Source organism: Vombatus ursinus, unplaced genomic scaffold (assembly GCF_900497805.2).
Source record: "Vombatus ursinus unplaced genomic scaffold, bare-nosed wombat genome assembly UNPS02014770.1, whole genome shotgun sequence".
Taxonomy (NCBI): domain Eukaryota; kingdom Metazoa; phylum Chordata; class Mammalia; order Diprotodontia; family Vombatidae; genus Vombatus; species Vombatus ursinus.
In genome coordinates, this window is record NW_020954548.1 from 15,622,259 (window position 1) to 15,649,072 (window position 26,814).

At 33.9% G+C, this 26,814-nt stretch overlaps 1 protein-coding gene across 4 annotated transcripts in view; it reads left to right on the forward strand.

Annotated features, from left to right (window-relative positions):
• NFIB (nuclear factor I B) overlaps positions 1-26,814 on the forward strand; it is a 268,605-nt gene that overhangs the window by 225,692 nt on the left and 16,099 nt on the right. Inside the window, exons 8-11 of one of the 4 annotated variants that reach the window (XM_027863115.1) lie at positions 3,211-3,389; positions 7,799-7,964; positions 11,817-11,899; positions 25,168-25,256. In XM_027863115.1, coding sequence (XP_027718916.1) covers positions 3,211-3,389; positions 7,799-7,964; positions 11,817-11,899; positions 25,168-25,256 — 517 coding nt within the window. The remainder of the gene's footprint in view (positions 1-3,210; positions 3,390-7,798; positions 7,965-11,816; positions 11,900-25,167; positions 25,257-26,814) is intronic. The other 3 variants (XM_027863116.1, XM_027863117.1, XM_027863118.1) reach the window with 3 other exon arrangements.

The window sequence follows — 26,814 nt, forward strand, 5'->3', positions numbered from 1 at the left end:
TAAACTTCTAAGTCAAGAGGAAAATACAGTAGCAAGGCTCGGAGTGGGACATATTTAAGGTTTATCATTGCCATGGCTTTGATTCTAGAATAAGGCTCTGAGTGGGACATATTTAAGGTTTATCATTGTCATGACTTTGAGTCTAGAACAAGTTTCTTGAGGGCAGGTATTTTCAAAGGTAAGAGGCAAAGACAGATCTGTCCAGGTATGTATTATACTAATACTTACCACAAGCAATGATAGCTAGCATTTATATAGCGCTTTAAGTTTGCAAAGCACTTTACAAATATTATTTTATTTTATCCTCATAGCAACAACCAGGAGATAGATGTTATTTTATTTCCATTTTACAGATGAGGAAAACAAGGCAGAAGTTAAGTGACTTGCCTGGGGTCAAGTAGCTTGGTTAAGTATCTGGGGCTGAATTTAACTCAGGTATTCTTGTATCTGTGGCATTACCTATCTGCACTACCAGTGGGATCTCAAGTCATGCTCTTTAACAAAACTTCTACACCATCTGCATATTACTAGACAGTCTTTATAAAATGCCACGGCAGAAAAAAAAACCAACACCTGGTGGTGGTCAGCTCTCTAGAGAAGAATCTCTGTGTTTAGCTGGTCACCAGGTGACAGACATGCAGTCCGTTATCACCAATCCATCCCAGAAGCTCATCTGGCTTGATGAGACCTTCTAGAACCCCTACGGAGCCTTTTGAAAATCCAGCGTCAGCTTCCCTCTATAATAAATGTGGATATGTTGTCTTCTTAACAGAACTTAAATAAGTTCTGTGTAAGAAAGTATATTTGCTTCTGATTTGAGATCTTGCCTGGAAAATGACCTCAGATTGGGCCAACTTGAACATAGTTGAGGAGAACAAGGACAGCCTCACACAATACCTGCCCCACTAAATCTGACCAGATGTCTGCCTATTGTTAGCCACACAGGGGAGCTGTTAAGAGAATGTGGTTGCTTAATAAAAACACATCACCACAGTTGGAAAAACAATTCAAAGCCTGTGTACTGCTGTGATTAGTTTAGTGCCAACTTTGTAATTTTGGACAAGATCAGTGCAGGATGTATTTATTATTACAATTATGTACTTAAGAGTATTGATTATCACTGATATTAAGAGTTGATATTTAGCAATATTAACCATAAATTACAACTCACACACATAGCACTTTAAGATTTATACCATCACTTTCCTCAAAATTCTAAAAAGGTGGTACGAGTGAAGGAGAATAAAGGAAACTATATTTTGGAGTAGCAGAATCTGGGTGTAAATCCCAGTTCTACTATGTAGCTACCTATGTGCTTTTGAGTAAGTCATGTTAGCTTTCTGGGCCTTGCTTTCCTCATCTGTAAAATGGAGAGGGTAGACCCAATTATCTTTAAGCTTCCCTCTACCTCAAAATCCCATTATTCCCTGCAGTGGATAGTAAGTCTTATTATGTTATATTTTATTAAGGGCCTCGATCTTAGTTGGTCACACAGTATAGCAAATGTTGGAAGTGTGATTTGAAAACCAAATTTCTTGATTTCAAATCTAGTACTCTTTTCTTTTCAACATGCTTCTTCTTGTCTTTACTGAACCCTTGCGTCTGTACCAAGATGGTGAAAAAATCTCATTTGTGGGGTTTTATTCTTTTCTAAAAGCGATTCCTAAATCTGATCAAACTCAAAGAAGGGAACCTTATAATTGAGTTTATTCTGCATTTTCCTTGTTATGAGTTCTTATATGTTATGAAAAACTCTCCTTTTGGGGAAACAAATGCTATATTTGAAAGGTAAATTTTGGTGTATATTTAGGAAGTTTTGATTAAGTCATGCTGTATGTCCTTTAGTTGAAGAACATAGGAAGAATATATCTTCTGCTGCTAGATATTTTGGCTCAGAATTAGTGCACAACCTTTTAAATTTAAAACTTAGCATATTGGAAAAAAGGTAAACAAAAAGAAGTTATTTGATGTATTTTTAATGTGCATAAAATTATGTCAAGATTTTGCTTATATTGCTATTACCTCTGTATTGTAAAGATATTTATGGTACAGTAAGGTGCCTCTATCTTTTGGGTTTTTTTTTAACATTATTAGAAAATTAAGTGTATAAATCTCAGATAATGCCTGTGTTAAAAATTGCACTAAAGTAATGAAATATCCACACAAACATGCTATATTATATAAATTATATGTAATATTTTCCACATAGTAAGTATTATCAATTATATGGTAGGAAACTTTTGGTCAAGTTAACATGGCTTTGAAAGCTTGAAGCTTGCATTTCATGTAGTCTGTGTTTAATGTTGCATTAGCAATGAGATCTTTGCGTGTATTGGTCTGCAGTGACAGAATGTGGAAAGAAGGGAATAAAAAAGAGTGTAGAGAAAATATGTAAAGGAGAGATCCCTTTTTGTTTTGAAAGAAATATTTTCATTTGGAGGAAGGTTTTCCCAGGCCCTGAGGTTGAACATTCATTAGCATTTACACAATGGTCAACTAATTATTCCTGACATTATTGCTTCCTAATTATTGGCTTCCCCTTCCCACATCCATAGGCAGGTACAGGATTACATAGTAAAGAAAAATTCACTACATTTACTTACAGTGAGATTTGTTTCTGTTATGAACCTGTTATGAAAATTTTGTGAGTCCTTTTTTCTTTAAAATGTTTTCAATTGATCAAAATCATGAGACAAAAGCAAATATCTACTCTGATGGGAAATCATTGCTTTGTTTAAAGAAACACTATATCAAGCAATGGCATAACACATAAGAAATGAAAAGTTTTTTCAATACTTATGGATCTATGGAAACAGAATTGTTAGTTTGGAGGGGTCAGGAGAAAGAGCATAGAGAGAGATAGAGACACACAGAGAGATAGAGACACACAGAGAGATAAAGAGAGACACAGAGAGAAACAGAGACAAAAAGATGTAGAGAAAGAGAGATTAAGACAGAGACCCAGAGAGAATGACACAGAGAGACACACAGACGGCAAGAACAGGAAGAGGAAGAGCAGGAAAAGGGAGGAGAGGCAGACTGGCTGAGATCAGACAAAAAGAAAGAATTGAGGGGCAAATATTTTAAGAGCATTTAGTTTGTCTTAAAAAATCCTGACTCATCATCTTGCAGCATGTTTTTTGATTTCATATTTGAAACTAGGAACAGAAAGCTAAAGCTTAATCAATTTTTTTCTTTTTTTCCCCCCAGTCATCTCAACCAGAACGTCACCGTCGCCATTGCCATTCCCTGCACAAGCTATACTTCCTCCAGCCCCAACAAGCTACTTTTCTCATCCTACAATCAGATATCCTCCTCACCTGAATCCTCAGGATACTCTGAAGAATTATGTACCTTCTTATGACCCATCTAGTCCACAGACAAGCCAGGTAAAGAGGATGGGGGGGGGGACAGAGAAATGTCATGAGAACACCATATTGAAATGAAGCAGATAATGTCATGTTCCCTTTTCTATCTTCTGTGATGCTCATTGTTAGGGTAACTGTAATTACTGCCGTGGCATTAACTTTTGAACTCTAAACTCAGCAAGGTTCTCAGTGATTCATTACATTTCTGCCTTGAATCTGGTTGAGTAGCAATTAGTAAGAGAATTTCTTTACAAGTGAAAATTTGTTATGAACTTGTTTAATTTCTCTTATTTTCATTGACTGGGGAGTCTAAGCAGGGACCACATTAGCAAAAAAGGCTTAGAACAGTTCACAGCTTTGAAACACCTGGTATATGACACAGAGTCAGGGAGTAGCAAAGTATGTGTTCAAATAAATATACAAAAAGAACAAAGTTGTATTTATAGACAAGCTATTAGGAATTAAAATAAGCTTTCATAGTGTAAATATTTTCCATGTTTGAGGAATACTTAATTCTTTGCACAGACATGACTGTACTTAATAATGGGTGACATAGCTACAAACTTATTCTTTTGTAAACATTTGATAGTAACTTTAGGGATTCTCTGCAAGTCTAGTGCTTCAGATGGTCCACAGTCCTCCCTCACTTAAATCTAATTCACTTACATGTCATGGCATCACCTCCCTGATAATCTGGTCCTCTTTGAGAAAGAAGGGCAAACAGCAACAGTGATTCAGATGCATTTCTGCATTATCACAAGGCAGTGTGGTTCTTGATTTGATGTAAGAAAGGTTTTTGTTTGTTTCCATTTTTTTTGCAATCAAATAGGCATATAATAAATGTTATGTGATCTCTTCTGTAGGACAGACTTTCAGCAAAGTTGTTTGTCAATAATGCTAATATTTCCAGTGTGAGTGTAATGTAATCTGTATGGTGTGGTCTGATTTTCCTCCTTGTGCTTCAAAGTTTCTTGTCAACTGTATATGGCACATTTCTGTGAATTTGGTGAGATTTAGGAGCTTTTGTGTTAACACTGTTGTTAAAATGATAATAAAAGGTATGGAAATAAGCTTTTAGTTTTTTTTTTAATCCTTTAATTAAAAGGAAATCAGTTTAACGTAAGCACAAGAAATAAAGGGAAATATCAGTTTTTCATTTGTGGGCTTGCCTGAAAGTTGTGTTTTGAATACCAACAAATGAATTTTCCTTTGGGCTATTTAAAAAGTCAGTGATTATTGGACCCTATGGACTAACATTCTGGACTAGCTGAATAGTTTTTGAAATTTAAATTTGAAGATAAATTTTCAGTTTCAGCTTTAGATGAAAAAAATTCAAATTATACATTATTTTTATTAGATGTAATATTGATGCTAATTAATAAAAACTGTGGGATTGTGGTATATCAGTTTAGGACTACAATTTGCTGTCAAAGCATGGATTTAAAAGTCTTTCAGTTCCACAGAGCATTTTGCTGAGACTCAGCTGGGAACAGTGCACACAGGGCCTGATTTTAATTTGTGTAAAATTTCCATGAATAACAAAGTCTAATTAAGACATCCATTAAAAGTCCTTAATGTTAATTCAGTGTGGAAAATCTTAGAGTTCCATTGGATTTTTTTTTTAAAACTGATGTCTTAATTAGGCACTATTAAGGGAAAAATTATGCAAATTAAAATCAGGCCCTTAGTGTTATGCATTTCTTTAATTATTCAGTGCTTGTTTTACTTACATTTCAATTTTTTTATATGTTAAGAGGGCAGATTAGGCGATAATCTGCCTATATTGTTCCCTGCTTTTCTTCCCATTTTCAAGGTAAAGATCTATCTAGCTTCTAAGAGATGTGTCTTACTCTCTTGTCACAGTTTTTTTTTTAATGCTTTCTCAGGGTTTTAGTACTGTATAATGGAACCAATGTACTGAGTAGGATAATCCCTTCAAAATGCTGTGTCAACTCTCTCCTGAGAGGAGTCAACTCTCTTTTTAGCAGCAACAATGAGAAGGTTCATCTATTAGCATCCTTAGAAGCTAAAAGTTTTATGGTACACCTTCATCCTTTTAAACTAGCAGAAAACAGACCAATATTTCTCCTTCCTCTGGACCCTAAAATATGGAATATCATTGCCTGTGCTGGCTCAGATTTATTTCTTTTGTCACTTTTTGTAAACTTTAAATTAGGTAAATGTGTGTCACTGAACTTGGAACGTGATTCAGTTCCAGTGGGAAAAGCTTTGCAGTATGGAACACTGTACTGCCATAGTCTGTCGCAGCATTTCCTTGCTATTATTGTCACTCTGCAGGTAGGTGTTATTGAATACAGGGGTCTGGGTCTTTGATTACTGCATAGAGAACAATTGCTTGTAGAACTTGGCATCAGGGATAAAAATAACATTTTTTCTGGGTTGTTGTTATTTTTTAAGGGGAAAATGAAAAACACCTCACTAACATGTTCAATTGCTCGAAAAAGTTGGTTACATAGTGATGTGCTTTTAACCCAATGACTTCTGCTTTTTGGATGGAAACATGCATTTTACTCCACATGTTTATAACAAACTACAACTACCTATTAGGAATATTTCATCTAATTTTTTTCTGTTCAAACTGGGTTTGCAGAAGGAATCTCCTGATATTAGTTCTAATTAATTAATGTTCCTACAACAAGTGAAATCAAAAGAATGGCTACTCAGCATTTTCCTACGATAAATGGAATCAAAAGGATGGCTACTTAGTTAGCATTTTCCTACCATAAGTGGAATCAAAAGAATGGCTACTCAGTTAGCATTTTCCTACAATAAGTGGTTCTTCCTCAACATGCTTCAGTAATATACTAATTTAGATTGTTAAGATAAGCAACTGAGATGCCATGTACTCCTCACAGCAATTTTGAGATTAATTCCATTACCCCTGTACTGATTATAGTGAGACAGTCTTGCTATTCAATGGAATATTTTAAGTAAAATTAGTTTAAAGATATAACTGTCTCATAGGTTTCCACGGGGAAAAAACGGTGGGCAATTTTCCTGACATAATGTTAAATACTCCAAATCATGTGTGATAAACAGTCAGGATATTCAAGTATCTCATTTTATTTTCAAGGAAAAAAAATTATACAACAGCTGAGGAGCCTAACTTAAGACTCAGCTAAGGCTATAAGTAAAAAATATTTGAACATTATTAGATTTTCATCTTTTTTTCAGGGATAAAATAATCTATATGTAGCTTATATGTATAGGTAGCTAGATAAATCTGCTAATACGGATTGCCTCTTTCTTTTGTTAATTTTAGATTAGAAAAGCTAAGTGTTTGTAGAGAATAAAATCCTATAAAATTGTTAGGGATTTAATGCTGTAGAGAATTCTATCTTGGATATGAACAAAAATAGCATTCTCTATCCAGAAAAACATGTTCTGGTATTATAGTGTATCAGTGTGTCCCTAAGGATTTTGCCTCCTAACACGGAAACTATTTTTGTACCCAGGGGCTAAAGCACACATAATAATATCTCTTCTATCACAGCACAGGGGATTTACTTGGGTAATTCCCACAAATGTTAATAAATGTTTTGTGTAAATATCTACACATATCAATATAAGAACAAACCAAATAATATATAGTGTAGTTGATTGTCCTCTCTTTTACTGCAACACTTTTTAGTTTCAGTCTTTAAAGCTGCATTTGTGGATTGTAGGCCAGACCCGTTTCGGTACCTTAGCATCAGTTTTGTAGACCAGGTGGTGCCTGTTTTGACTTCTTTCACAAAAGTCTACTATGGAAGCCCTGCGCCTCATTCTCTATTCTTATATTAGGAGATCCCAATAGCATAACAATTGTGTCTTAGAGGCTGTCTGTTATTTGTGTGGATGAATGTGTTTGTGTGATATGACAAAATGAGCATGAAGAAAAACTCATGGAAACTGTGTTCCTTGGAGTAGAGCCTTTGTACCAACGAGATATCCCCATCATCACTTAGGTAATTAGCATCAGAGTCTGAAAAAAGGCTTGGTGAAAATTTCATCCAGAAGATCAAATGCAAACTCATTATGTTGAGCCCAGGGCTCAAAGTGAGAGTACTGGGTTCTAGTTCTAGCTCGGTGCTGACTTCCATTTTGTCCTTGGGCAAATCATTTACCCTCCACTTGAGTTTTCTGGCCTGTTAAATGAGAATAATGATGTCTACCTGCCTCTCCAGGGTGTTGTAAAGATTAATTAATGTATACAAAGTGGTTTGAAGATGAAAACCTTCTCTTAAGTGCTGCTGCTTCTTATTACTACTAACCACTTATTAGGTGCTCTGACTCTTAACTTGAGCGAAGGGCCTCTATGGCTGTTCCACACAATGAGCAGTGTCCGTGAAGGAAGAGTGTGCTAAATGGACTTATGATTTAGACAGGCTGGATTATTTCATGCGGCGTGTTCTGTTTTTGTTTTGTAGCCCAACAGCAGTGGTCAAGTAGTAGGGAAAGTGCCCGGCCATTTCACTCCAGTTTTGGCACCCTCTCCCCATCACAGTGCAGTGCGACCTGTGACCCTGACCATGACAGATACTAAACCCATCACTACATCCACTGAAGGTGAGGCAGCTTCACCTACAGCAACCAGTAAGTATTTCTGTAGGAAATGAGAAATGTCCATCGAAGAAGGTTCAATTGGATTTCTGATCCAAGGTGGAAAACACGGCAATTTTTCCAGTTACCTGATCAGATGGAGGTTTCTCATTTGTGGAACTAACAGGCTTGTGATCTGGCCATAAGTACTCTCCCTTATAAAATATTAGACAGTGTCTCATGTCATGTGAATCATCATTGTGACATCTCAACCAGTTTTGAATAGGGAGAAGCATATTTATTTGAGAAAACATCTATCAATAAAAAAACATAACAAAACATGCCTGTTGGTTCAAGGTGAACATTGAACTAGCACTGAGTATCATAACTCAGCCTAAAAGGTTTTTCTATCACCCCCAAGAAGGTAGATCATTGTTACTCAGTGAGTTTTTATAGAGCAGTTAAAAGCCCCTTCACTATAGCAGACTGAGTCAGTGCCACGCTAAGAGAATTGCATGCTTACATAACAACAGCTTATGCCACTATTAGGAAAAAAAAAAAAAAAACAAAACCACACACACAATGTGGAGAACAGGAAAATGAAATTTAAGTCCATTGTATTAGGCACAAGTAAGCTACCTGCACTTTTATTATCTGTCTTTTTTTGTTTTGTTTGCTTTTTAACCCTTTGATTGCCTATCATGGTACATCAAATGGCATATTGTTTAGCATGACTGGCCTTTGAAATGACAAAAAATATAGCCGCTAAATTTATGTAACTCATAAATTTTATAACCATATGCTTGACTTATTTTTTTCCATGTGATGAGCTCAGAAATAGACAGCAAGTTCATTTTCAACTGGTTCCATCCAGAATACCAGCTCTTCAGTGACTTGGAGACCATAAGTCAGTGCTGTAGAAATCAGAGAAAGGGATCCTATCATTCAAGCAAAAGTTATGAATGTGCTCCCCTGTAACTGCATATCTTCCTTAATTTCAAGGACTATCCTTTTTTCCCTAATCAGCGTTGTCCCAATGCTATAGTAATTCCTACGTGAAAATATAGAGAAGTTTTAGCACTTCTGGCCCTCACTCCAGATGAGATAAAAGGACATCATTTGTCTGAAAGAGCATTATTCATTTGTCCCTTTTCTGTAATTGACAATGGTGAAAGCTCCTTTGTAGCAAGCAGTAAACCAAGAAGGATTCTGAGGGAGCACCTTGAACATACATATGATTTAGAATTTGTTTCTCAGAACAACAAGGTCTTACAGTGGATAGTGAATACATGGAGTCTTGGGGTGTGCTTGGATAGTCATTAATGTTGATTGACCTTTTTGCTGTTAGAGGTCTTCCATTAGTGAGTGCTTCCACAAAGGCAAACATTGAAGAGGTCTAGTAAAACTTGGGTATAACTTCTTACATAGCCAAAGTTAGCTACGAAAATTATATTCGATAAAGCAACAGGACCTAAATTTTCAAGTGCACATTTCTCTGATACCTATTCTATAGAATCAGTGTTCAGAAGAAAGGCATTTTAAATATAAGTTCAGGGACACCTTTAAAAGTTATATATAACAGTGATGATGGTATTAAGGGCCTAATGCCTAAATACATGATCCCAGAACCTTCTGCCCCAAACTAGTATATTCTATCACTCACAGTTACTTAACAGTTGTTATTTAGATCTTAACTTTAGGTTATGACCAAATAAGATATAAAATTATTAATTTTTATTGCTTTGTTTTCATCCATATTGATGATTAATTTGGTTCACACTGTCCTTATGACTACATGACCATGAGGTCATCTGAATCAGCCATTAAAATGGCAAAGAAAAAAATATTGAATTGACTATGCTATGATTCAGTGCTTTCTTGGTCTTATAAAATGGCTGTATCTTTCCATTCCTTGCCACTGAATAAGAAAAACTATTATAAGTGGTTTTAGTTTATTTAGTTTATATTGTGGTTCTATGTTCATAAAATACAAAGCCTAGCTAGAAATGAATTATTTCATTGATAATAAAGTCAGCAAAGTTACTGAAAATAAGATGGTTATGAGGAGTTCTAAGTATTAAGGAGAGGAATAAAGGCCATCCAAAAGTATATTTCTGAAAAAGAAAAAGTACATTTCTGGTATTTTCAGGGTAGGACTAATATACAATGGGATATGTGCTATCCATCATTCCATGCTGCATGTTGTCTACCACTAGAAGCTTGGATGAGTAAAGAGCATGAAATAGCTTCATCTTCCTTGGAGTTCTCAAAGGTGCTAACTAGTGCCTCATAATCATGGACAATTAGTTCAGGAAAATTTAATCAAGAAACAATAGAATTGCTTATATGCACATTCAAAATTATTTAAGTGGTTGAACTGAAAAAAAAGCATTAACCACATTCTGTATTTGTGAAATCCCCATTTGGTTGAATTATTTTATTGGGGAGCATTGTAAATTAATGGGACATAATTTGATTCTGATACAGATAGATATAAGACCTCTGAATTTATAGATGTGGGTAATTCCTGGATGCTTCTTCAGATGCACGTTAGCATCTTCTCTGTAAGTTAAGTAGTAATGAGTTGCCTGGAGTCCTGAGAAGTTAAATGACTTGGTCAGGGTGTCACAGCCAATACGTGATAGAGGCAAGCTCAAAGACTAGTGTCCTATCCACTAATCTATGGTACCTTTCTGATTCTGTTGATTCTGAAAAATTACAAATATAAACATTATATAAATATATAAATGTTATAAGAAATATAATTTAGTCTTCCCTAAATCAGTGGTTGATAATCATAAAGCTAATGATTTTAAATTACAAAAAATTTATATTACTGTATCATTTGAAAATAAAATATCTTTGATTAAAACCTTCTAAATATGAGTCATTATATAGAAATAACAACAATAAAAACATTTCCTTTTCATCGTAATTGTGACATAGAAAAATGTAATTGCTCAGTGCTAGGAATATTAAGATACATTCATACTTTCACTCTGAGAGCCTGAAAAGAAATCTTTAAGAAAAAGGGAAAATTAACTGTAATATGTTTGTTCTATACTAAAAGTACTTAGAGAAAAATATACCAGATAAAACTAACTCAGGTAAGACATTTATTTTAAGTATAAATTTGGAAATTTTTATTAGTAGTCAACATGTATATTAAATGTCTATGAGCCATATCTTAAAAAAAAAGTGCCACCAACCTCCCTTCCTGGGAAGGCTGCAAGAAATTGGCTTTTGAGGGTATGGAAAACAATTATTTTTTTAAAAAAATTACTTAAAACCAAATTTTACCTAAAAATTAAGCTGATTTTCATGTGATATACCATACTGAGCTATTTCATGCAATCTGGCACAATAAAAGTTAATTCCCTTCTTCATGTATGTAATTACAACAGCCAGATTCCCTTTACCTTTAAAGAAAAGCTTCCCATGCCACATCTTCAAGCACATCATGCTTAAATCCCATTATTAAAAGCTTTCATTTTTTCCTGACAGATTCATAGTCAGTTTTCACATGTATTAGTACCACTGAACATTACTGGTGATCCCATCATTAGCTAAGTGATTTCAGGTAAAACCTTTTTAGGTAGGGGAATGAACCATCTATTGAGGAATATGCCCCACTGAAGATGGAACAAGTGAGTGTGGCACGGTCACAACAAATGGTAGAATCTGGCTTCTTGGCATAGATTTTTTTTTTGGACAGTTGATTCGAAATCAACCATCATTTCTCTTCTGTCGGTTGTTAAAACACACTTAAGCTAAATAAGAGAAATGTAAAGACACCTTTTTTTTTTAAATTACAAATCCCACTTGTCTGGGTTTCTTATACATGGACAGGGTGTTCTTTCTGATAGTTCACAATTTTTATCTTTGTTTTTGTTCTTCCTTAATCAGCCTACACAGCCTCAGGCACATCTCAAGCCAATCGATATGTGGGACTAAGCCCAAGAGACCCATCCTTCCTACACCAGCAACAGGTGGGCAAGTTTCACATAGGTGTAATGATATAGCCAAGCTTTTGCAACAATACCTTTTTACATGCTGCCACTCAAATCTGGGATTAGAATGGGATTCTGCTGCATTTAGTATTTTTTGTGGGAAGACTAAGACAAAAAAATATTATTTCGTATTCCAAAATGCTTTCTCATTTTTTTTTTGTTTCATACTTCTAAACAAAATTCCTTAAACTGGCACATGATCTGTTTTCATGTTTGGAGTATATATTGTAGGATCAATAATTTTTAGTGGTTCAGGTAAAGTGAATTTTCTTGGTCAGATTGGTATTTGCTTAAAGCATACAGAGGACAAATCTGTTAAAAATTATTCCAAAGCCAATTAAAGCATAAGCAGTATAAATTTTGAGTTCTGAGTTATTTCATATTTTCCAGATGTTAAGATCCTCATTTTTATACTCTATTTGCAAAAGATGAGTTATGAAACCAAATTCTCAGTACATCATCGTTCCTACTTTAATAAGTTTAAATTGGTTTTCTGATTTGAGACGTGATAAAAACACGTTTTTTTCCCTCTTCTGCTTTTTTACATCATTTATGTTTCAAGTAGCATTTTAAATTTTGCATCTCATTAATGCTGTAAATTTAATGCAAATGAAGTGTTTACCCAAACTGTGAAAATATACAGCCAGGATTAATGGTGGCTTATAAACAAATTAGCCACAATCAAAAGCATGGGCCATATAAATACAGAAATCACACTTTGCCTAGTTACAATGTAATAGTAATAAATCCAAACAAGTTAGGACTTAACTATATGATATTTGTGTTTGTTGCTCTTGAATGTTGACAGCAGAGCAGTTTGACATTGATAGCATATGATATATTACTAAGGGAAAAGTAGAATATTTCAGAATATCTCTGAAAAAGAAGTGCTTTTGACTGACTTATACACATATCTATGTGTGTGTGTGTGTGCATGCACACACACACACACACACACACACGAATGATTTGGTGCTCATGCCAACTATATTTTCAACTAGGCCTTCATTGTCTGTACTTGTTCTGACCTAGTTAAACTTTGTTACATATGGAATTCTCCAGTCCCGTACAGTTGAAGGCCAAGGTGGCAGACTGTATATATTAAAGGTCACCCCATGCAGAGTTCAGAGAAAATAATAAAGATGAGAGTTTATTCAAGATATTTGACGTTTTGCCAATTTGAAAGAAAAAAATACAACAGTGAGAACTAAATGAAAACATCTGTACACAGTTATGAAAATACCAAATAATAATTAGTGGTTTTACCAGCCATTGGCTTTTCAGCATAATTCTCTGGTATGTTGCTTTTTTTCACCTCTAAAATTGCTGTAATATGAAATGTGTTATAATTACTATAATATGGTTCTATTTGACAAATGTATGTGTTCATTGTATTTTTAAACATATGCAGAGTTTATAGATTTAAAAACTTGTTCTTTTCAAAATCACTTCACATATTTTCAGAAATACTTTTGTCATGGGATTTGCATTCTTTATTTCCAGTTAATTTTTGAATTCATAATGAAGTGCCTCCACAGTCTCAACTCTTGCTCCCGAGCACATTTAAAACTTTGTCATACTGATTCCATGTATTTAGAATTATAAGTTACCCACATGCCAACTTAATTTCCTCAGTTTCCTTGTTGGCTGTGTTCATTGCCTATGACTCACATAGCAGTGTCACATGATTGTGATCAGATAATCAGTCCTTAATTAATCTGCAAGTCTCTTTTATCATCTCTTCAGGATGAAATTGTAAGAATTTAGGCACTATTATTAGAATATCACCAAACTGCAGAAACTCAGCTTTTACTTTGAAATATTTATCTATTAATTTTTGATCTCCAAAACATATTTTCATCACAGACCACTCATATTGAGTGAACATCCTAAAATAGAGGATTTACACAATAGGGCTAATTAGTTAAATATGGTTGGTTTCCCTTGTATGTATGGTGTACATAGATCCTTAAAGGGAGACTATATGAGTTTCATCTTTATAATGTATTCAGTTTAATTTAAAATAACATATAGATCATTTTCTCCCTATGTAATAGGAAAAATTAGTACTGTTGCAAGCATTTCAGAAACCTAATTCATGAAAATTCACAATAAGCATTCAGAAGATGAGCTTCTGTGTATCATTTATAAATGTGTGTTTAAAAAGGCTCTAATTAATTGGGCCTATTTTTAACCTCTTAACTTTTAAAAGGATCTTAGAGATGAACTTGTAATGTTTATTGTGTAGGGAAAAAAGAAATAATTTAAATGATTTAATACAATAGGGTTTATTTTTTTTTTCCGACAGCAGAAATGAGATTGATTTACTATGTTCTTTCATTACTTTACAAAGATTTTAAAAAGACCACTCTTCTAACGGCAGGTTCTAAATGCATTTGGTTTAAAGCACATCATGATGAATGAAAAGGAAAATCAAGGGGTACATGAAAAAAAAGGCAATCAATCATTTTATATTAGCTGGGAGAAATTCAAAATTAGAGAGCCAGTGGTTTTAGCCTCAGAGAGGTCTTTGAAACATTCACCATACCCTTTAATATACATTGACCCCATAAGAATAAATATTGTCACAGGTACATTCTTTACTTCATTGCAGGGGGCTTGATGAAGATTTATCCTTTCAGGTTATGAAAAGTATTGACGTATATTATCGAGTGTTCTATTTTTACCTAAAAGGAACTATAATGTAACCTACATAAATTATGGTTAACAATAAATTTAAGTTGGTTGGATACTTCTGACTCTCTTATAAATAATCTTTCCAAACAATTATAGTTAGGCAGAACTATATCAATTTCTAACACCCAGAATGTCTGGGATTCTTGAATTGAGATGGGAAACACTAAATCTAACAATGAATAAGAGCATTTATCTCCAGTGAGAATAATACATTTACATTTTCATATCTAAATACTTTGAAAAATATGCTCTTAAACATGTTAGCTTGTTACATTGGTAGGTGTGCATACATTAATTACAAATCTGTGCAAGCTTTCTTACAATGGTCATTGCCAATTAAGGTTGTTACCTAATGGCCTTGAAATGCCAGCTATTTACAAGCTAAGGGAAAAAAATCATCAATATTATTATAAATATGTAATTTGCCTTCAGTCTCCAGAAAAAAAGTCACATAATTAGTAAGAATGACTTACAAAGATGCACGTGTATGTAAATATGTTAGCAATTTGCTGTTAAAAGTGATCTGCTCCAATTAACTGTAAAAGATGGCTCATGGCAAGTTGATTAGAACTCTCCTATAAAGTTTTCCTTCATCTTTTAACAAGTGTTTGAGTGTTGTTAAGTATTGGAACTAGACTGTCTCTAGGGTCATTGCTTAATTTAATGTGTTTTCTATTAAGCCTTGGTTTAAATCAAATCTTTCAATGAGAATTTCAATTGGAACGGTTTTCTTCTTAACTTTCCTTTTGGAAGATGGTGTGGTGGCTTGAAGAACTAATGAATACTGCTTTTGCAAACTGAACTCTTTTAGTCTCTGCTAAGAAATGTATTTTTATGGTTTGGGAGTTTTCTGGAAGAGTGGAAGATCTACTATCTCTGACTTCAAATCAGTTTGGCAAAATGTTCTTTTTCCTCTCTTCCCTAAATAGTTCATATGAACATTCTGTTAATTTTAGCAGGAGAAACAGTACCCTCCCAATAGTTCTCCCTAAGTAAATGGAAATAATATCGAAAAAGATGGTGTATTGGAAATAAAGTAACCCTTTTAGAGTATAATTCAACTAGAGTAGTGTTAATAGATAGTATGAGAGAAGTCACATGAATGAGTGTGGTCATTTATGGAACTGGTCTACTTCATAATGAATCTGCTAAATGTAGGCCTTGAATCTTTGACATTGTAGACTGCTTAGTGACATCATAAAAACCATCTGGAAAACTTGATTATCTACATTAATTTTTAAGACTCAAATCATAATTTAACCATAAATTCTTAGCATTAGTCTTGCCCAATAAGGGGGGGGAAGAAACACAGATATCTTTTATATTCTTGCAAGTTAGAAGTAAAGACATTGAAGTGAAGAAGCTTCCTGTTTAAAAAGAAAAGATCGCTTCTCCAAAATGTCAGAGAACATTTATTTAATTTTCAAGACAGCTTTGAGCTTTTGGATAGTGTATATGGGAAGTCACTTTTGACTTCTGTGAAATGACAAAGTAAAGCAAAGTCAAGTTTAGTATAGAAGCATTGTATTCATTTTCTCAAATAATCTTCTCATAACTGTATCTGCTATCTAATATTAGAGTTAATGGCTGAGGGGCTATTGCTCATTTAAAATCCTTGCATTACTTATCATAATCGCATGGATTTCAACTAGTGCTTGGGTAGGGGCATGATACATATGATGCATGATGATTGAGTGCTATGATCTCTTTCACTGGGCTAACTTACGAAGAAATCACTGCAAAATCATCAGGTATATTCTTGAAACAAACCAAAAAAAAGTTCTTTTCATTGAAATTGCAATTTCCTATCCATAAAACATATCCTTTTTCAGAAACAGGATAAGTAGGAAGTTGATTTTTTTAGATGCATCATTTAGTTGTTAAGCTCTTAGTGGAAATCCCCTTTTGCCATTTATTGTGGAAAATGTAAACACGACTGACCACTGTAGAGTGGGAAGGAGCAAGGAAGAGCCTGGAGTTTTAAAACTATTTGGATAGGTAGTATTATTACTTGAGGCCAAGAGATTAAAAAAAAATAAAAAGATACAAGTGGACTCTCAAACAGAACTTTTCAGTAAAGTCAGGAAATAGGCTATCAACACTTGGCCTGTTCTTATTGTGTGTGTTATCATAATTGACAACTTGACGTAAAACCATCTCACATGACCACTAGGGAGGTATGCAAATGGATAAGAGGTCACTTTTCACATATACTTGCTGGAAAGGAAACACATTTAAAGGAAGTCCCAGTCAAAATAATGCCGTATGCAAATGTTTAATATGGGCTTTTCTTAAATTAGAAAAAAAATTGTGTCATTGTCTGCCTTTTATCATTCATTCATTTTTACATTTCTCTTCTTGAGCTATAAGAAAATTATAGAGACCAGAGGGCTGAACAGAGTCCATTCAGTTCTCTCAAAAGGAACTTAGAAAGAACCTGCTAGAGGTGAGATATCAGGGATAGAAAGACAAAAATGAAAGCAGCTCCTTTCCCTGATTTTAAGTAAGACTAAAGCTGTCTCATATTTTTTAAAAAAATTATCATTTTAGCTTGTTAACACCAAATCAACAAATACCATAGCAAAAAAATTATCTGCACATTGGAAAATTTCATTTTCAAATGACCCAAGGAGGATAAGGATATTTGTAAATATGTGTGTGTGGATATACATATACATATACATATACATATACATATACATATACATATACAGGCACATAAACACATATATGTGTACATGTATATATTATATAGTCTTTAGAGGGAAAAAACTTCTTGGAAGTAAAGTGAAGAGTAAATATGAACAGGCTGAGTGGAGAAGAAAAAGCACTTTACTGAGAGATCTCTGTTCTTTCTATTTTCAACTCTGCCTCAGAGCCTTTCTTTGATCTTTGAACCCAGGTCTCAGTTTCCTTAACAGGAGGTCTCCTGAAAATCAAAATACAGTCCCTTGACTTAGGAATGTCAGTCTCACTTTTCTGAATATCCTTTAATTTTTTTTTTCCATTTTCATGCCACTCCTTTTTTGATGATCCATCAGTAACATTTGTTGAGGCTATGGGATTATACAGGCTCATTTAACATGATCCTTTTGTCACGGTTCAAATATAGATTGGGTGCTTTATGGAAGTGGAATTTTGAAATGACTGAAGGTGTGGAAGTCTTTCATATGTTGTAATCATGGGCTATAGAAACTGGACTGAACTAGGGAATCCAAGTTCTAATTTTGGCTGTGCCACTTGCTATTTGACTATGAGCAATTCACTTTCCCTTTCCTGTGCCTCAGTTTCTACATCTAAAATAAAGTAACTAAGATTAGATTATCTCCAAGGTCCCTTCCACTCTAAGTCAGTGTTTCAATAACATATGTCGAGTGCCCCTTTCTTTTTCCCTTTAGAGAAAACCATGCTTTCTTTAGAACCTTATTCAAATTATCTAACTGTTGTCTACTTTCAGGAACCATTTAAATTTATCCATGACATTAATGATGCAATTCATTAAAATCTCTGCTCTTTAATATTAAAGGATTTAGTTAAAACTCTTAGATTGGGATTCCTTGCGAGGTCAAAAAAAATTGAGGAAAGTTGGAGAGCTTGAAGGGAGTTAGATATCCCCCCCCACCCCAATCATAGAACCTTAAATTTGGAAAGGAATTCAGATCATCTAGTCTACTCTATAACAGGGATATTCCAACTTTAGCTTGGAGGCTTCTAGTGAGGCTTCTCCTAAGGTAACCCATTCTACTTTGGGATAGCTCTAATTGCGAGCAAGCTTTTCCTAAATAGAACTGAAATTTGCCTCTATAATTTCTACCCATTGCTCCTAATTCTGCTCTCTGAAGTTAAGTAGACAAGATTGAACTATTTTTCCTTTTCACTAGCCTTCAGATAATTAAAGATAGATGACAAGTCCTCCTCACACCCCAACCACCCCAAGTCTGCTCTTCAGGCTAAACAATCCAAATTCCTTCAAATAATCATCCTATAGGATTTTCTCAAGGCCCCTTCCCCACTTTGTCATCCTTCCCTAGAAACATGTAAGTTTATCAACAGCTTTCTTAAAGTGTGGGGGCCATAAATAAATACTTTACTCTAGATTTGCTCTGAATAGGGTAGAACATAGAGGGATCATCACCTCCCTCTTCGTGGACACTACGACTCTCAATACAGCCTAGAATAACAATAGTTTTTTGGCTGCTGTGTCTCACTATTGCCTCATATTGAACTTGTGGGCCACTTTGGGCTTTCCAGTCTACCTCAAAGAAGTATAATATTTGTAGAACATATCATTTATGAATTTGACCAACAGCAATTAACTACCTATGAATGAATAGATTTTACTTGGATTGACAGTTCTACTATATCGACTAATAATTTTTAAGTGACAGTCTCACTAGAGGATGTTAGCATGATTGACTCTGCCAATTTGCAAAAGAATAATAATAATAATGAGTCATATTTATAGTGACCTTTAGTGCTTACAAAACATTTTCTTTACAACAATCCTGTGAGGTAGGTAATGTAGGTATTGTCACCTCCCATTTACCAATGGGGAAACTAAGGCTCACATTCATAAAGTGACTTTCTCATGGTAATGTGTCTAGAGCTGGGACTCAAACCCAAGTCTGTGAACTCTAAATTCAGTGTTCGGTCCACTACATTAAACTTTTTCCATGTAAAATGATCTAGGGTGCTTGTGTTTATCTTTGATTCCAGGCCTAATGTTTAACTTTTAGTACCTTTTTGATATGCTGGAAGAACCCTTGTAAATAAAAGGATGCTCTGGGTTAACTCAACTAGTCAATCTGTTGAGAAGCATTGCTGCTGATTGTTGATGGCTGTTAACTAGTTCCTGAACTTCTAAAATCACAGACACACCCACATACAGACCCACACACCCCAGTGGTGTAGTAATTGAAGGTCTTGATATCTTAATTAGAGGGCTCAAACAACTGTCTCTCCCTTAAATTTTTCAGGAATTTTTCTGTCAGTCAGATAGACCCCATCCTTGTTCTTTGACCCAGTTTTATATGAACTATTTGAAAACATCTTCTGGAGAGACTCGATTATACTCTTAGTTATGCTTAGTTGGGTCAATTTAGATTTAAGCATTTCAATCTTTTCTCCTTTTATGCCTGGTCTTTAATTTTGGGGATCTTATCATATCAAATTTTGAGGGATGAATTTTGTGCTATTTTCTGGGATTCTGGGCAAAATTTATTTCAACAATTACTCTAATTTTCCCATAGAACCTAGCTAAATGTTAAAGCATCCCCAAAATGAAGTAATTGAAATGCTGTGTGCATGTTTTCTGTGTATAGATGTGTGTTTTCATAAGCAATTCCTATAGATTAGAAGAACTCATGTCATGAAAGAAGGAATTCACCAAATTTCACAGGCTAAATTCTCAAACCATCCTGAAATTTGGTACTCTTAATTTATTCATACTTGTAAAAGCATAATTTCCAGCTTTTGTGAGAGGGAAAAACACTTAAAAACCTGTCAAATTTGTGGTAAAAATTAAAATTATTTACATTTCCCTTAAAATTTGTGTTTAAAAATATTACAGGAAAAATGTCCTTTTAAACTCTATTATGTTGAGCTTTGTGATAGACTAATTTAAAAAATGAATAGAAGTAAGGACCCCCTCCCCTATTACCATACATGACCCATTGTAGAGCAGTTATTAAGTCCAGGAGAAAATAACTTTTCTAAGCTCATTATGATTTTGATAATACCATATATTTAAAAGACACTATTCTCCAGAGGAATGTAAAGCTCATGGTCAAAAACCCTTAGCTTCTGAAGCATCCATTTGACTGTCAAGTGATTATTTTGACCAATAAAATCCTAGATACTTGATAGAATTAACCACCAGCATGGAAAACTTTTAAGGAATTATATTTCCTGTCATATCAGTTATTTACCCTGCTTTTTGTTCCTTCAGAACCTATCAAAATGTTTTATTATTATTAAATTCAAACCCCTCAATGATGTTTTGCATTCAGTTAACCAAGCTAGACTAGACTATAAAATGTAAACTTTAAAAAAAAGTAATAATAGAATCCGAGTTGGAAGGGTCCTCTGCAACCATCAAATCTAAGCCATCCCTGAATAAGAGTCCTTTCCAACAATGGTTCTCAAACTTGTTGGTCTCATGATCTCTTTATACTCTTAAAAGTTATTGAGGACTCCCAAAAGAGCTTTGTGTGGGTTGTGTCTATGTTTATCATGTTAGAAATTAAAATTTGTTAGCATTATTATGAAAATAGGTTTGACTTCATATACCTTCTGAAAGGGTCTTGGGGACCCCCAGTTGTCCCCAGGTCATACTTTGAGAGCAGTTACTCTATGGTTTGCCTAAGGGCTCATCTAAACTTTGCTTAAACACCTCCAGTGAGGAAGAGCCCACTACTTTCCCAAGGCATCCCATTCTACTTTTAGAAACATGGAATTGCTAGAAAAGTTTTTTTTCCCCTAAATTTCATCCATTGTTACTTTTAATTGTGCCCTCTGGGACTGACAAGAGTACTTCCATAACACTCTCCTTCTTTTCCTTGAAGAGAGCTATAATTCTCCTCCCACCCCTCCATGCTCTATCCCCTGAGTCTTCTTGTAGGTAAACATCTTCAGTTCCTTCTTCTAATCCTTACGTGGTATGATCTCAGATTGGAATTTCTTCAACATCCTAGTCACCCACCTCTGGAAGAAAAAATTCCAAGTTATTAGTTTCCTTCCTCAACTCTTGTGCCCAGAACTGAAGACAGTATTCCAGATATAGTCTGAACAGATTCAAGCACAGGATTATCTCCTCCATAATTATGGAAACTCTCATTGTCTTAAAGGTTCTGGTGGCTTTAGTGCTTTATCTTCTTTTTTTGTGTGTGTGCTGCCAAATCACTTTATGTCTTCTATTGAGCTTACTAAAGACTCCAAATCTTTTTTTTTTTCAAATTGCTATCTAGCCACCTCATCCCCATTATGAACTGGGGAAGTTTATTTTGAGGCACGAGTGTAAGACCAAAAGATCATAAGATAGAGTTAGAAGGGACTTTCAAGGCCAACTCCCTTTTTTTTCTATATGAGAAAACTGAAGCCCAAAGAAATGATGTGATTTACTCAGTCGCACAAGAACTAAGTAACAAAACCAAGATCCAAACCCAGGTCTTGTTACTCCAAATCTAGATATACAGCACTATTAAATTTCAGCTTGTTAGATTTGGTACAATGTCTAGACTGACAAGAACTTTTTGGATCCTTACTCTATTATCCAGTATATTGACTATCTATCCTAGCTTTATGTCATTCAGTGAAATTCAACAAACATCTATGAAGTGAAGTATCTACTGTGTACAAAGCTGTATGCTAAGTACTTGGGATACAAAGAAGTAAATGAAATGTTCCCTATTCTTATAATAAACATACCATTTTTGCCTTTATCATTGATAAACAGTACTGGACAAAACAAAGATACCAGATCTACTCCACTAGATATCTCCTTCCATAATGAAATCCCACCATTACTTGTTTGGTTTAGCTATTCATCCAGTTCTATATTCTCTTGATTATCTATCCTACATCTGTCCATCCTCTTTATAAGAATAGAAAGACTTTGTCAAACACTTTCTTAAAAGTCTAGGTAAATGATGTCTTTAACATTCCTCTGATAGACCACCCTAGTAACCCTTGTCTATAAAGGAAATGAGGTTCATTTGCCACGATCTTTATGAAACTGTGCTGATTCTCTGTGATCATTTCTTCCCCTTCTAACTATTCACTAACCATCTGTTTAATAATACTTTTTAGATTTTTTTCAGGAATTAAAGTCAAGCTCACTTTTTGATAGTTTTTAGACTCTACTCTCTTCCTTTTTATGGAAATCAGGATATTTCACCTTTTCTAGGTCTATAGACCCTCTCCCAAAGATCACCAGTGGTGATTCAACAATCTCATCTACCAGGTTTTTTGTTTTTGTTTGTTTGTTTTTTTAGTACCCTGGGGTAAATGTAATTTGTGACCTGTTAGCCATTTTTGCTCCTTTCCAGCTATTCAGTCAGAGAAAAAAGTTGTGATTTGGCCTTCTCTTTATCTTCACTTTGGTCAAAGAATAGTACTATCCTTTCATTAATCCATTTCTAAGTCAGTATGGCTAAATAAAACCCTTTTGATGATCTTACTTTTCATTGCCAGCCTCAATTCATTCTGAGCTTTAAAAATCTAAGGTGGTCTGTGTGTTTCATTGGTTTCTTCAGATAATCTCTCCTTATTTCTCCATATTGGAATTGTTTCTCTTTTTGTCTTTAGAATTTAATTCTTAAAAGCTTACCATTCCTCTTGTTCTGTCTTCCCTCATGAATTTTTAGCATTGGAGTCCTACCTATCTTTTCTCTGGATCCTTTGAAACCTGCTCTTCAGAACATCCAGATTATGCCTAGCTTTCCTCTCCTTTATCACAAATGCTGAGATGGAATAATCGCTTCTCCACAAAGGTTACCTTCATTTCTACTTCCACAACTAGTTTCTCTTGGGGAGAAGTAATTTCAGTGTTGTTCAGGGTCATTCTAGTCTAGTGTTTAATGTAAATTTATTTTGTCTTTATAGAGATTTATAGAATTCATTAGGAAATTTTTTAATGAAATTTTGTCAGAATTTCCATATAGATAGAAAAATAAATAGATATAAAACCAAGAACTTACAAAAATATTTTACATATTTTCGCAATCCAATAAAAACAAATGTATACACATGCACACATATGTTTTAATAAGCAATTTTTGGCAAAATATTTGGAGATAAGTGATTTTTTAAAAATCAGTGATGTCTTCTTTAGGTCATAATACTTATTACCTGGCCAAAACAACAACAACAACAAAAATAAAACAACTTCCTCACTCCCTCCACCCCTTCTGTTTAGGTGAAAATATTCCCATTACTGAGACCTTAAGCATTAAATTTCAGCTGAAGTATTACATTTGGCCTTCTGAACTACACTTAATAAAGAAAACACTCAATATGTAAAGTTATATTTACATGTTATAGTCAAGCGAGAAAATATTGGGTTTTCTTTTTTCAAATCTTTTTTCAAATTGTCAGAATTTCATAATCATCACACATTTCCCTGTTCACATATAGCACTGGACATTAAAATGTATTTTCAAATATTCTTTTAGGAATAAATATTTCCTTCAGGCTAATATAGTTTTTAAATGACTTAATGGCCTATTCACAGGGGCTGTAACCTCACATGACTGGTCACGTGGATGACTGAAGTGATTTTTCCCCCTGAAATATTGAGACATTAGCAGGATAGTAGTAGGGGTTTGGGCAGTAGTGTTTTGACCTTTTAAAAAATAATCATCAAAATAAGGTCAAGAGAACTTTGCAAATCTTTAGAAACTAACATTACTCAGAGTTTCACATCAAGAATCTTGTACCATATATTAAAAATTTCAATATTCATAATTGTGTTTTACTACAGACTAATCTAGAATATGCGAAAATATATCATATAAGTTTAAAATTACTAGTTATAATCAACATCTCCTAAGCACACTTAAGCTTTTCATGGAAAAACAATAAAAATTTTCTGCAGTTAATCACTGTGAATGTCATGTTCTATAATGAAAAATGCTGTATCAGGCAAGACATACTTTATTTACAGCATGGATATCTAAAGGTTAAAAACCATAATTTTGAAGCTCTTTTTTTCCACAAAGGCAGATAAGTTTACTTTCGTAGGCATAAAAATAAGCAGTATATCTTTTCAATAAATCTGCTAGCACTGTAGGGCAGCTGTTAAACAAACAGAGCTGTATAGGGTTACATGAATAGTCTCTGAAGGGCAGAACTGATGATTTGGAGACCTGGGAAGAATTTGTTTCAGCTTGCATTGAGTGCATTCCTCACTCTTATTTAAATGTAACACAGTACCTTATATTCTATTCCTTGGAGTTTATAATAAGATTAGAAATTCTTATCACCTCTTTCTAAGTCATGTCACTTTCAGTAACACTAAATTAATAAACTCCTAAACTTGCAAATACCTGTACACTTCTTAATTGGAGATAGGGAGAATGTGTGTAAGGTGGGGACTTCTTCCTATAAATTGCATGTCTTCTATGGTTTGCAAAATGCATGCTTAAAGTTAATGATTATTTGACCTTAGTGCAGACTATTTAGTATGTTGCATAGATACAAAGCATTCTAATTTTCTTTCTAAAAAAATATATATATATATCACTATTGAACATTAACATTTTCTTTTATTTCAGCTCAATTTGTACTCTAATAATGGCTAATGGTTATGTTCTAAGCACAACTTTTTCTTGAATGCTTTAATTACTAGAGGAACATATTCAAGTAGCTTATCTAAAACAATCTTTAGGAATTTTGCTTTTCAAAGTAAGTTTTTCTTTTCTTTATTTTTAATGTTACCTTTTGGGAAAGTAAGGTTTATGCCATGTACAGTACTAGTTTGCATGTATTCATTTAAATACTAAAAACTGTAGTACTGCTCGATCCATATCTGACTGCTAGGTTTCAATTGACAGCTGAGGATTTGTGACTGGACCATGAATCAAAACGGCAGGCATTTATACCCCAGTGCCAGTGAGGATACATTGGGAATTACTTGGCAAAGGTAACATTTTAATTATTTCCAAACCTACACTACATCTAAAAATAACATGAGCTACAATATCTGTTTTAACTGGCCTTTCAGAGAATATATGTCAAAATTAAGTCAAAATCTATGGGTATAATATCTTTTGGCTATACATTCTCTTTTCATTTATTATTATTTTTTTAAATAACTAAGTTAAGTTCAATCTTAAAAATAATTTGCAACTGTAGAATACCTTAATTTATCCATCTGAATTTCCAAATTAGGCATGAATACAATCCTAAAATAGAAACAAAATAGCACAAAGTAAAAACAGTAGTTAGGTTTTGGGACCCAAAGAACTAAAAAAAAAAAAAATCATTAGTTAGTGAATCATTTTCTGCAATCAATTTCCAGTTTCTCAGTGTAACCTTCATTTCAACTTCTTTCAACCAATAGCTCAAAGCCATTTCATTAATCATTAACACTTCCATCAGAGGGAGGATACTGAAATTAAAACTAAAATCAATTGATTTTGCTGTTAAATAGCACTACCCATAGAGTTTGTGTGGGGCAGCTTATTGTAACCTATAGCCAAAATGGAGATATGGGTAAAATATGCATTTCACTTCATTGTATCCATTATTATGAATGATTGAGAATTAACTTTATCTTGTCTTGTTGAGAAAATTATTTAGAAAGTTATGATTTTCATAGCAGACTCTTCCATTTCTCAAGTACTGTACTATCTAAATATGGACAGACTCATCTCTAATAGGTTGATCATCAGCTGATGAATTCTTTGGACATGACAACCCACATGCAAGGCAAAGAATCTTGTGAAGAAATCTTATGTATTGGTATTAAAACAATTTTAATTAGGGAGAATGAATTACTATCAGTTTAGGAGTCTGAGGTATTTAAGGATGAGAAAAAGCTCATTCAAATTGACCTACTAAATAATTAAAAGTCATGGCTTTAAATTCATATAACTAAACATAAATTTATGCAGGGAGGTGAATTAATCTCACTGTGAGTTCTATGAAAGTAAAGCCAACCTGTTTTCCCAACACCACATAGAAAACAGCACATTTGTAAATGCATTACTCATTTACCAGTAGGTATATGGAAGCCTTTTAAGCATGGAGGAAAACTTGTTCAGAACTTTAAATTAAGGAAGTTAATAAAAGTTGATTTTATTAAGCTCAAAACAAATTACTTATTCTTGTTATTTTAACTCAATGAAGTGATTCTTATTAATTTAATTTACTAGCTTATTAATACACTGAGCCTTTTTTTAAAATTAACATCATTTTGGATTTAAAGAGAGTAGCTTAATAGTTTCATTTTTTTAAACTCCCAAATCATGTTTTTCTATTCAGTTTGGGCAGGTTTCACTTGAATGGGCCATTTCCCTTGGGACCTTAAATATTTATTTGTAGATCAGGTAGGATGTATTTATATATATATATGGGCATGTATGTGTGAGTGAGGGCATAAAAAATATCTTTTAGTATACCTCTAAGATACCGAATACTGAAAAAACCAGTTCCGTTTCAATGCAGAACAGCCTAGTATATTTGAAACAGGTAAAGAA